This window comes from Rhinoderma darwinii, chromosome 2, assembly GCF_050947455.1.
Source record: "Rhinoderma darwinii isolate aRhiDar2 chromosome 2, aRhiDar2.hap1, whole genome shotgun sequence".
In the NCBI taxonomy this organism is placed as follows: domain Eukaryota; kingdom Metazoa; phylum Chordata; class Amphibia; order Anura; family Rhinodermatidae; genus Rhinoderma; species Rhinoderma darwinii.
Genome location: NC_134688.1, coordinates 101,616,695 through 101,628,859, shown reverse-complemented (window position 1 = coordinate 101,628,859; position 12,165 = coordinate 101,616,695). Strand labels below are relative to the sequence as shown.

At 42.4% G+C, this 12,165-nt stretch overlaps 1 protein-coding gene across 8 annotated transcripts in view; it reads left to right on the top strand.

The window, feature by feature from the left end:
• The window catches only part of KIF5A (kinesin family member 5A), a 133,987-nt gene that overhangs the window by 102,817 nt on the left and 19,005 nt on the right, over positions 1-12,165 (top strand). For 6 of the 8 annotated variants that reach the window (XM_075851983.1, XM_075851982.1, XM_075851981.1 and 3 more), the window contains exon 24: positions 5,064-5,084. The exons of the other annotated variants lie outside the window; for them this stretch is intronic. In XM_075851983.1, the coding sequence (XP_075708098.1) occupies positions 5,064-5,084 (21 nt within the window). The remainder of the gene's footprint in view (positions 1-5,063; positions 5,085-12,165) is intronic. 8 annotated transcript variants of the gene reach the window in all.

Here is a 12,165-nt window from a genome sequence, read left to right as displayed (position 1 = left end):
CCCCATAGATCCTCCCCCACGCACCCTCCAGCAAATGTGGGATTCACTGCAGTCAGCATGGCTGCAGAAGCCTGAGAAAACCTGCCAGCACCTTATTGAGTCACTCCCAGCCCGTCTAGCTGCTGCCCGTGCTGCACACGGTTGTTACTCTGGATATTAGCTGGTGGTCATAATAATGGGACTAGACTGTGTGTGTGTATATATGTATATATATATATATATATATATATATATATATATATATATATATATATACAGTGAAGGAAATAAGTATTTGATCCCTTGCTGATTTTGTAAGTTTGCCCACTGGGTTGGGACGAACACACCGTGAATGTCAACTACACTACACTCACTACATGCTTCCTGTTTCGGCAAGCCGTTTCAGCTAGCCACTTTTCCCTCACCCACCCTCTCACTACATGTAACTTCTGTAGCCGCCGCACCAGTGCTGCATCAGCACACGGCGAACAACATAAAAAATATTGAAAAAAATAAACTCACCTAAGACGTTCCTACGGAGCTCGGAACGGTCCCGTCACTTGCCATCTTCCTGCTACTTGGCGCCGCTCGCATTCATAGTAACAATGCGTTGTGGCGCAGATGACGTAATCATATCAGGCACACGTGATTACGTCATCTGTGCCCACCGCTCTGTTATTGTGAATGGGAGCAGTAAGAAGAAAAGTGATGGTACCGTTCAGATCTTCATGGGAACGTCTTAGGTGAGTTTATTTATTTATGTATGTATGTATGTTTGCATGTTTGTATGTTTGCATATATGTACAGTGAAGGAAATAAGTATTTGATCCCTTGCTGATTTTGTAAGTTTGCCCACTGTCAAAGACATGAACAGTCTAGAATTTTTAGGCTAGGTTAATTTTACCAGTGAGAGATAGATTATATTTTTTAAAAAAAACAGAAAAGCACATAGTCAAAATTATATATATTTATTTGCATTTTGCACAGAGAAATAAGTATTTGATCCCTTTGGCAAACAAGACTTAATACTTGGTGGCAAAACCCTTGTTGGCAAGCACAGCAGTCAGACGTTTTTTGTAGTTGATGATGAGGTTTGCACACATGTTAGACGGAATTTTGGCCCACTCCTCTTTGCAGATCATCTGTAAATCATTAAGATTTCGAGGCTGTCGCTTGGCAACTCGGATTTTCAGCTCCCTCCATAAGTTTTCGATGGGATTAAGGTCTGGAGACTGGCTAGGCCACTCCATGACCTTAAAGAGGCTCTGTCACCAGATTTTGCAACCCCTATCTGCTATTGCAGCAGATAGGCGCTGCAATGTAGATTACAGTAACGTTTTTATTTTTAAAAAACGAGCATTTTTGGCCAAGTTATGACCATTTTTGTAGTTATGCAAATGAGGCTTGCAAAAGTCCAAGTGGGTGTGTTTAAAAGTAAAAGTCCAAGTGGGCGTGTATTATGTGCGTACATCGGGGCGTTTTTACTACTTTTACTAGCTGGGCGTTCTGACGAGAAGTATCATCCACTTCTCTTCAGAACGCCCAGCTTCTGACAGTGCAGACACAGCCGTGTTCTCGAGAGATCAAGCTGTGTCGTCACTCACAGGTCCTGCATCGTGTCAGACGAGCGAGGACACATCGGCACCAGAGGCTACAGTTGATTCTGCAGCAGCATCAGCGTTTGCAGGTAAGTAGCTACATCGACTTAGCAGATAGGGGTTGCAAAATCTGGTGACAGAGCCTCTTTAAGGTGCTTCTTTCTGAGCCACTCCTTTGTTGCCTTGGCTGTATGTTTCGGGTCATTGTCGTACTGGAAGACCCAGCCACGAGCCATTTTTAATGTCCTGGTGGAGGGAAGGAGTTTGTCACTCAGGATTTGACGGTACATGGCTCCATCCATTCTCCCATTGATGCGGTGAAGTAGTCCTGTGCCCTTAGCAGAGAAACACCCCCAAAACATAATGTTTCCACCTCCATGCTTGACAGTGGGGATGGTGTTTTTGGGTCATAGGCAGCATTTCTCTTCCTCCAAACACGGCGAGTTGAGTTAATGCCAAAGAGCTCAATTTTAGTCTCATCTGACCACAGCACCTTCTCCCAATCACTCTCAGAATCATCCAGATGTTCATTTGCAAACTTCAGACGGGCCTGTACATGTGCCTTCTTGAGCAGGTGGACCTTGCGGGCACTGCAGGATTTTAATCCATTACGGCGTAATGTGTTACCAATGGTTTTCTTGGTGACTGTGGTCCCAGCTGCCTTGAGATCATTAACAAGTTCCCCCCGTGCAGTTTTCGGCTGAGCTCTCACGTTCCTCAGGATCAAGGATACCCCACGAGGTGAGATTTTGCATGGAGCCCCAGATCGATGTCGATTGACAGTCATTTTGTATGTCTTCCATTTTCTTACTATTGCACCAACAGTTGTCTCCTTCTCACCCATCGTCTTACTTATGGTTTTGTAGCCCATTCCAGCATTGTGCAGGTCTATGATCTTGTCCCTGACATCCTTAGAAAGCTCTTTGGTCTTGCCCATGTTGTAGAGGTTAGAGTCAGACTGATTAATTGAGTCTGTGGACAGGAGTCTTTTATACAGGTGACCATGTAAGAGCTGTCTTTAATGCAGGCACCAAGTTGATTTGGAGCGTGTAACTGGTCTGGAGGAGGCTGAACTCTTAATGGTTGGTAGGGGATCAAATACTTATTTCTCTGTGCACAATGCAAATAAATATATAGAATTTTGACAATGTGATTTTCTTTTTCTTTTTTTATATAATCTATCTCTCACTGGTAAAATTAACCTAGACTAAAAATTCTAGACTGTTCATGACTTTGACAGTGGGCAAACTTACAAAATCAGCAAGGGATCAAATACTTATTTCCTTCACTGTATATATATATATATATATATATATATATATATATATATATATATATATATATATATATATATATGAAGTCAGAAACATTCGCAAGTTAGATCAGATGAAGATATTCAGCCTGCGCCCATCACCCCAATGAAATCATCAGCAAAGTGCACAGCAGTATAATTAAATTCAGAACCATATAGTTGTTCTGAAGAAAGACGCCATGATCAGACTAGAGAACACATCGCAGGTTAGATAATAAAACTCAAATGGTCATAGCGACTAAATAAGAATTCTTGATAGCTTATCAAGGCGCTCCGTACACCAGCGGGCATCTGACAAGAGAAATCTGGCCTCCATCATAGGTAGCAATCTGTTGTTAGTGTAGTGTCATCTAAAAATAATTCTACTTGTGCTCAGGTGGAGAGGAGCAAGTCCAGGAGCGTCTAGCTGTTTTGCCAAATGTTTTATGATTCCCATCGATTTATAATCGGCCCATCAGATTTCAATTTTTCTTACCAGACTGAATAGTGCAGTAGAATAATCTGTTCTGCCCATCAGGGACACTAGAAACCTGATGGAGCGGAACCATGACACCAGTGTGAATGTCGCCAAAAGGCTATATAGCAGAATTGTTTGCAACCTCTTTCTCTGTAACGTCATTTGCTATTACAAAGTAGGGAAATCTGAATCGCCTCTGGTCTTTAGTAGAATATAGGCTTCTGTTTTTTGTATCCTGCAGTCCGCCTATGACACATTAAGGCCCTGTTTTTCACCCGTGGCCATTGAGCGTTGTGGGCAAAAAAAGCTGCGTAAAATGCTTTCTCTGCCTCAGATTGATTTAAATGGGAAGTCAGAGGCGGTACCGCTAGATAATGGCGCTTTTTTTTTACCGCAAGCAGCTAAAAACCGCCGTGGAAAAAAACGCCTCCCCCTATTAAAATGAATGGGAGGCGGTTTCGGCTGTTTTTTGCTGCTGATTCAGACGCGATTTCCGTGTCAAAATCAGCGTAAAAAAACCTCTGTGAACTGGGCCTAAAGAGGTTGTATATTTGGGTAGTCAATTTGACTGTCTTCTTCCACAATTTATAACTGGCTATGTTCACATGTGCACCGTTAGGGGCATCCATTGCAGATTCCGACTAAAATACCAGAAACAATAGCGCAGCATGCTGCACTATTGTTTCCGGTCTAACCAGATAAAGTTAATGGGTTCCGTCTGGCGCCGGTTGTCTCCGTTGTTCAATGTAACCTACACTTCTGGCATTTTCGTTGCTCTGCTCCTCTGAGGAAGCATAACAACGGAATGCAGAATGTAGATGTGAACAGGGCCTTAGCCGGGGGATGGAGAGCACACCGACAGCCCAAAGTGGGGGCTGCTATGTTGCACATCACAATCTTTACAGGACTAAGGCCCCATGCACACGACCATAAAAAAATCTCCGTAATTGCAGACCGTAATACGGATAAGAGTCCGTGCCGTAGAACCATGCTGGGAATTATGGAGCTTGTCCTACTTTTCGTATTTTATGAGCCGAGCTCCCATACATTGTATGAGAGCACGGCCCGAAAATGCGGTCCACGGCCGGCCGTGCCGCGGGCACGCGGGCTGTGATTACGGGCACGGCCGTGTGCATGAGGCCTTAGACACCTTATTTGCACTGTTTAGCGAATTGTCTAGAGAATATCTTCAAGATTCCTTGGCATTCTGGGATATGCACCCATGCGATAGTTATTAAGTGTGTCTGATCATAATTCTATTTACAGTATATCACGACTACAGTATTATTCGTTCTTTCAGATAGTGTTTGCCATACAGTAGGTATTACAATACTTTATAACATACACAGAGAGCAGATTTCATCTTTATATTAAAAGACCCAATCTATGACTTTCCTTCGCTTTGTTAATCTAATATTTTGTACAATCTGGTACATCTTTTCGTTTTTTGCTTAATAGCCTTCCTGGACCCGTTCCAGTCTCCATCTCAATATAAATTCAATGAATAATTGAAATTCTATTGCTATATTTAGTCAGCATTCTCTGCAGCGGCCTCTGTCTCCATTATAAGTGCATTATCACCCTGCGTCCATTACTTCTATTTGTTCCACATTCTGCTTTTTTCGGTTTGTACGCTCAGTCTATATAGAAGTAAGCAATCTCTTTTCAATGACTCCCATTTGTATCCCCCATTCCCTCCCTGCTGCCTTCCATTTAGCTGGATGACTGGGTTTCCAAGGTACTGAAAGATATTGAAAGAGATGTTTGCCTAACTCCAGGTCCGCTGGCCTCTACCACCCCTGTATCTCAGCTTTTCAGTACTGCTGTGAAATGAAATGGATCTCTCATAATCTATAGATGTTTGTACCTTACAAACGTTCATCCATTTCCCAAGCTAATGGAATTATTACCTCTTGATGCATGCGGCTGACATGGAGTCAGGGTAGCAGCTCTCACATGAATTATCACATGTGGTGTTAGTGAATGGGGCTTGCAAGGCTCGGCACGGCGTTCCACACCATCCACCCAGTTTTGGATTATGGTCAGTGTATTGAAAATGACGGCTCTTCACAAAGTTTCGTGCTGCAAGTTCACTTTTGGGGAGAAGCTGAGCATGAGTTTCATATTTTTGTCAGCAGATCCCACTGATATGGGTAGAAATCCGCTGACAAGCTAATGTCAATGAGTGCTGTTAGGATCCGTCAATTCCTCGGGAGTTCTGCATTGTCACATGTTTCTAGTATCCTCCTATTTCATTGAAAGAACATGCTCATTCTCACAATGTGAACATGCATGTTACTTGTGGAACCTAGACCGATATTCTCATTTGTTTATCGTTAGTATTTATATTTCTTTCAACTAATCTATTGGTTCCTACAAACACAGATTAGATCTTCTTGTATGATCTCCCAACATTGGAAAAGTCTATTCTTTGGACCTTGCATCCTACCAGTAAAGAAGCATCTGATTTACAGCATCAACTCTCCGTTGTCAAATGAACTACACATATACAGTATATTTTAGTGCATGATGTGTTTTAGCTCCTGATAACCTGGCACCGCATTATTATAAATCAGCCACTTATCTGCTGATGCTCCATAGAATTAAAGGACACCTACCAGAAAAAGAAAATACCTTTTAGTGTTCAAAAATGTGAAAAAAACGTTTAATATCTTACTTCGTGGTATATGATGAGTTGACGTTACAGGTACAAAGCCCGATGCTGCACTTCTGCGAGATTTCTTGACAGCACTTCCTTTTCTGATTTCTGTCGGCTGCAGAGTTATCATGAAATTGTGTGGCTTTGACCCTTTAGCAACCACCCACTGTTTTTTGATGACTAGTCCTGAGTCTGCATAGTGCTCAATGAGCGCTATGTAGTGAATAACGATAGCGACAGTGCCCACTAGCATGGCAAAGCTGCTGGGTCTTAGCTGATCAGCTCTGCCAGTGACTAATGTCTCGACAGGGGGGCTGCTTTCCCCTGCAACTGGGGCCCCTATGGATGCCTGAGTTACAGTGGAAAACTAGGGAAAAAAATGATACCCTAGAGGTTATTTTTATGACCTCTTGGAGATATATTACAACAAAAATATATGTATACAATAAGTAAAAAAAAAAGATAAAATTCAAATAGATTGAAAAAAAAAGCACCACCCATGCCAACCCAAATCGCTGCCATAGTCACACGAGACTAAATATATGTATAAAAATGACTGAAACAAAATAGGGGACCCAATGTAATACTTTGTCAGCGTCAATTTGCTAATTTGAAAAATAAAGAACTGTAAATGGTAAAAAGAAAAAAAAAATGTTTACTTTTTGTACACTTTACCCCTAATCAAAATGCACACGATGTATATTACATCCGGTTCTGCCACGTGTATTTTCGTGCAGCAAATCCGCAGCGTAATACAATAGCCAGCAAAGTAAATGAGAATCCAAGTAAAATTGACATGCGTTCTGTATTTTGAAATCCGCAGCATCTAATTTTAGCTTGCATTTCTGCTTGTGAATTGTATCTGACTCGTTTAAAAAAAAAAAAAAAAAAAACCCACCAAAATCCGCAGCATAAAAACACCTATTTCCGCATCAAAATATATAAACCACACCTAAAATGATTAAAAAAATGCACTATTAGGTGCGGATTTTACCTGCGGAACTACCTGCGGTTCTGCACCAAATTCAACATGTGTGCATTTAGCCTTATAAAACGAAAAAAAATTAATAATATTTATCTTTAAAAGATATTAAAAAACGAAACAAACAATTAATTTGGCAGTCCAACAAATAAAAGAGTAAGTTAAACCACCACATGCACAAGATTGCTAAAAAGTGTCCGTTCAATTAGGACCTAAATACTCTCGTCATTGAAGGAAATAAAAACATAAAATACATTATAAAATACTCGGGATAGAAATAACATTTTGTACGTTAAAAATTATAATAAAAGCAAAACAGCAGGGCCCCCATAGTGAACCATTGGAAGTAAAGTGTACATTCCATTAATGCGGGTTCTATTTGGTGTGCAGCATAGCGAGGAATAGGGTACCTCAAGGGGTCAACATACTATATTCTTATATATAATATGGAACCATAGGGATTCCTATTCCATAGAGGGTCCAAGCACTGTGTGCATAGGCCCCTCAAGGGTTTTCCAGCCTAAAACATTTATCACCTATACAACAGATTGGTGGGGTTGTGACCCCCTGTCCCTGTAGCTTCATTTAAATTCTACGGCACTGATTGAAACAGCCGAGCACAGCAACGTTTTATGAAGGACATATCAGAGCTTGATATCAGGAGTCAGATAAAATAAGAAAATACCTTCTAAATTCTAAATCAGTTAAAAAAAAAAAATATTGGGATTATCTAAGACTCTGTTCACACTAGCTTTTTTTGTTAGTCTGTTTTTGCTTCTGGAATTTTTGACGTCTATGCTATTCTTGCCATTTAGGGTACCAGAATCCTGACAGAAGTCTGTGGGGTCCGTTAGGTTTTGTCATTATCTATTTATAAACCGAACCAGCCTATTAACCAGAGCCTTACATAATAACCATAAATAATGTTTTCATAGTGTCCATGGAGTTCTCCATGATGTATCTTTTTTTTTATTTTTATTGAGCCCTCCTATTCTTTGCCAATAAGAGTGCTTTTCAATACCATGCTTGTAATAAAATGCCCTCTCTATACCATCGCAGCGGCACTCGAGTCCGTCCATGCCCCCGCTCACTGTCTGTGCAATGTACAGGACATCCAGAGTTTGCACAGAGAAGCTATTAAGGGCATGGCCAAACGTGGCGGAATTGCTCTGGAATTCCGCTGCGGACAGTCCGCTGCGGAAATCCGCAGCGGACGTTTTCTCCATTGGTCTCAACATTTTTAGTTAAGTTCGTGCACACATGGCGGAAAACTCAGCTGCGGACCATAGGCTGCAGTGCGGAATTTGGTGTCCGCAGCATACACTGGCTGTTGCGGACGTGTAGCGGACTTGTTGCGGACTCATTGCGGAATTTCTCCATTGACTTCAATGGAGATTCAAAATTCCGCAATGAAATCCGCAGATGTTATGTGTGCTGCGTTGCGTATTGGTTTTAAGAAAAGGATATTTCTTCATTCTGGCTGGACCTATGTATTTCTAGGTCTGCAGCCAGACTGAGATAAAATGTTTTAAAAGACAGCAGGAAGTACTCTTCACCTGAATACGCAACGGCTAATCCGCATCAATTTACTGCACATTTTAGGGCATGCACAGACGTGGCGGAGTTCTTCCGCCACTGTCCGCATCATTGCCGCACAGAATCTGCGATTCTGTTGCGGCTTTGCCTAAAATGGGCATTAAATTGATGCGGACTAGCCGTTGCGTATTGAGGGGAAGAGGGCTTCCCTTCTCTCTATCAGTGCAGGATAGAGAGAAGGGACAGCCCTTTCCCTAGTAAAAGTAAAATAAATTCTTACTTACGTTGTCTTGGTGACGCGTCCCTCTCTTGACATCCAGCCCGACCTCCCTGGATGACGCGGCAGTCCATGTGACCGCTGCAGCCTGTGATTCGCCTGTGATTGGCTGCAGCCATCACTTGGACTGAAACGTCATCCTGGGAGGCCGGACTGGAGGAAGAAGCAGGGAGTTCTCGGTAAGTATGAACTTCTATTTTTTTTACAGGTTGATGTATATTGTGATCGGAAGTCACTTTCCAGGGTGCTGAAACAGTTACTGCCGATCGCTTAACTCTTTCAGCACCTTGGACAGTGACTATTTACTGACGTCGCCTAGCAACGTTCCCGTAATTACGGGTGCACACACGTAGTCACCCGTAATTAAGGGTGCACACACGTAGTCACCCGTAATTACGGGTGCCCCATTGACTTCCTCAGTCTGGCTGTAGACCTAGAAATAGATAGGTCCAGCCAGAATGAAGAAATGTCATGTCAGTAAAACCAATACGCTCCGCAGCACACATAACATCTGCAGACTTCATTGTGGAATTTTGACTCTCCATTGAAGTCAATGGAGACATTCCGCAATGAGTCTGCAACAAGTCCGCGACACGTCCGCAACAACCATTGTATGCTGCGGACACCAAATTCCGCACCACAGCCTATGCTCCGCAGCGGAATTGTCCGCAACGTGTAAACGAACCCTACTAAAAAGCTGTGGAAGGCAATGGAGAAACGTGTACGCTGCGGATTTCCGCTGCGGACTGTCCGCAGCGGAATTCCAGAGCATTTCCGCCACGTCTGGTCATGCCCTTAGGCAAAGCCGCAACAGAATCTGCAACACAGATTATGTGCGGCATTGATGCGGACAGTGTCTGCAGAAATACGCCCCGTCTGGCCATGCCCTTACTGTGTCTGAGGCTTTTTCCACTGTAAGGGCACATTCAGACGTGGCGGAATTGCTGTTGAATTCTGCTGCGGACAGTCCGCAGTGGAATTCTGCAGCAGCCGTTTTTTTCATTTCTTTCTATACATTTTTAGGAAAGTTAGTTCAGAGGTTGCAGAAAATAACTGTGCGGAAATTAGGCTGCGGTGCAGATTTTTCCCTCCGCAGCCTGCTGATTACATTGCGGAGAAGAAGCGGAATTTCACTGCGGATTTCAGCCTTTGCAATGCAAAAACTGAAATCTATGGCATCTGCAACGTCTGCATTACCTGTCAAATATGCAAATGTTGGTGCAGATTCGTTGCGTAATTGCCCCAAATCTGCACCAACATTTGCAGCGGAAAAATTCCGCCACGTCTGTTCATGGCCTTACTGTTTGACATATGTGACACAGCTGTAGAGGCGAAAGACTCCCTGTGCAATACGGGTGCCCTGTACATTGCGCAGACTGTAAGGGAGGAGGGACGCTATGTGGACTTGAGTGCTGCTGCAATGTTTGCATGGCAAGGGAGGGAGGGTCGTTCCTTTTTTTTTTTTCCTTTACAAACATGGTATTGCAAAGCTTTCAAGAATGAAAAAGCTATATCCTGGAGAACCGCTTTATTATTATCGTATAAGGGCACGGCCAGACGTGGCGGAATTGCTGTGGAATTCCGCTGCGGACAGTCCACAGTGGAATTCTCTTGCGGCCGGTTTTTACAGTTGTTTCAATACATTTTGAGGCAAGTTAGTTCAGACGTTGCGGAAAACTCCTCTGCGGACCATAGGCTGCGGTGCGGAAATTTCCATCCGCAGCATGCACTGACTGTTGCGGAGAAGAAGCGGAATTTCACTGCGGATTTCAGCCTTTGTAATGCAAAACCTGAAATCTGTGGCAAGTCCGCTGTCTTTTCTGCAACGTCTGAATTACCTGTCAAATATGCAAATGTTGGTGCAGATTCGTTGCGTAATTGCCCCAAATCTGCACCAACATATGCAGCAGAAAAACTCCGCCACGTCTGGCCGTGCCCTAAGGGTATGTTCACACGTAGTCAACAAAAACGTCTGAAAATCCAGAGCTGTTTTCAAGGGAAAACAGACCCTGCTTTTCAGACGTTTTTTTACCAACTCGCATTTTTCGCGGCGTTTTCACGCCGTTTTCGCTGCGTTTTTTACGTCCGTTTTTGGAGCTGTTTTCATTGGAGTCTATGAGAAAACAGCTCCAAAAACGTCCAAAGAAGTGTCCTGCACTTCTTTTTACGAGGCGTAATTTTACGCATCGTAATTGCCGTACGACGCGTAAAATTACGCGTCGTGTGGACAATACAGCGTTATACCCATAGAAAGTAATGGGCAGATGTTTGACGACGTATTTGAGACCTATTTCCAGACGTAAAACGAGGCAAAATACGCCTCGTATACGTCTGAAATTTGGCCGTGTGAACATACCCTAATAGTTAACACAAACACTTAGAACTATTTTTTTCTTGAAACATTTAATATATATACATATATAATAAAAATGTCTATCAGTGTGTTTTGTGCAACTTTGTAATTACATTTAATTAAAATACTTTTTGAGATACAGCTGCTTTGTATTCTGTGTACAGAGCATCTGTATTGTGCGCTGAGACCTGAATCTGTCAGGCCCGCGACACTGACAGGTTCAGTGTCAGCGCGTCATGCAGTCTCTGACAAGCAGCATTCACCTGTAATCTATTAACTTAGATGTGATCGGTAACTGCTCGATCCTGCGTGTCAGGGTATGGTCACACACTTAGCAAAAAACTTCTGAAAATGCGGAGCTGTTTTCAAGCAAAAACAGCTCCTGATTTTCAGACGTTTTTCGCTGCGTATTTTACCGACATTATTGGAGCTGTTTTTCAATGGTGTCAATGAAAAACGCCTCCAAAAACGTCCCAAGAAGTGACATGCACTTCTTTTTCGCGGGCGTCTTTTTATGCGCCGTATTTTGACAGCGACGTCTGAAACCACTGCGTGTGAACATGCCCTTAGAGACACTCAGGACCCGCTGTCACTAAACGTATCAGTGCCGCAGGCCTGACAGAGTCAGGTCTCAGCGCACAATACAGAAGCTCTGTACACAGAATACAAAGCAGCTGTATCTCAAAAAGTAAAAATATTTTTTAATTAAATGTAATTACAAAGTTGCACAAAACACACTGATATATATATATATATATATATATATATATATATATATATATATATATATATATATACGGTTTCAAAGGTTTATATAGCCTTTAAAGCAAATTGTTGTTTAGGTTCAATTGCAATTTAACCATAGTTATTGTATAATCCTAGTGGTAGAATTTTAACTTTATGAGTCGTCAGCTGTTATATATTATTGGAGCTCATCCAGCATAATACCATGAGGCACAAACCTGTCCTCCCACACATTGGTTGAGAATGAAAATACAACATGTTGCATGTA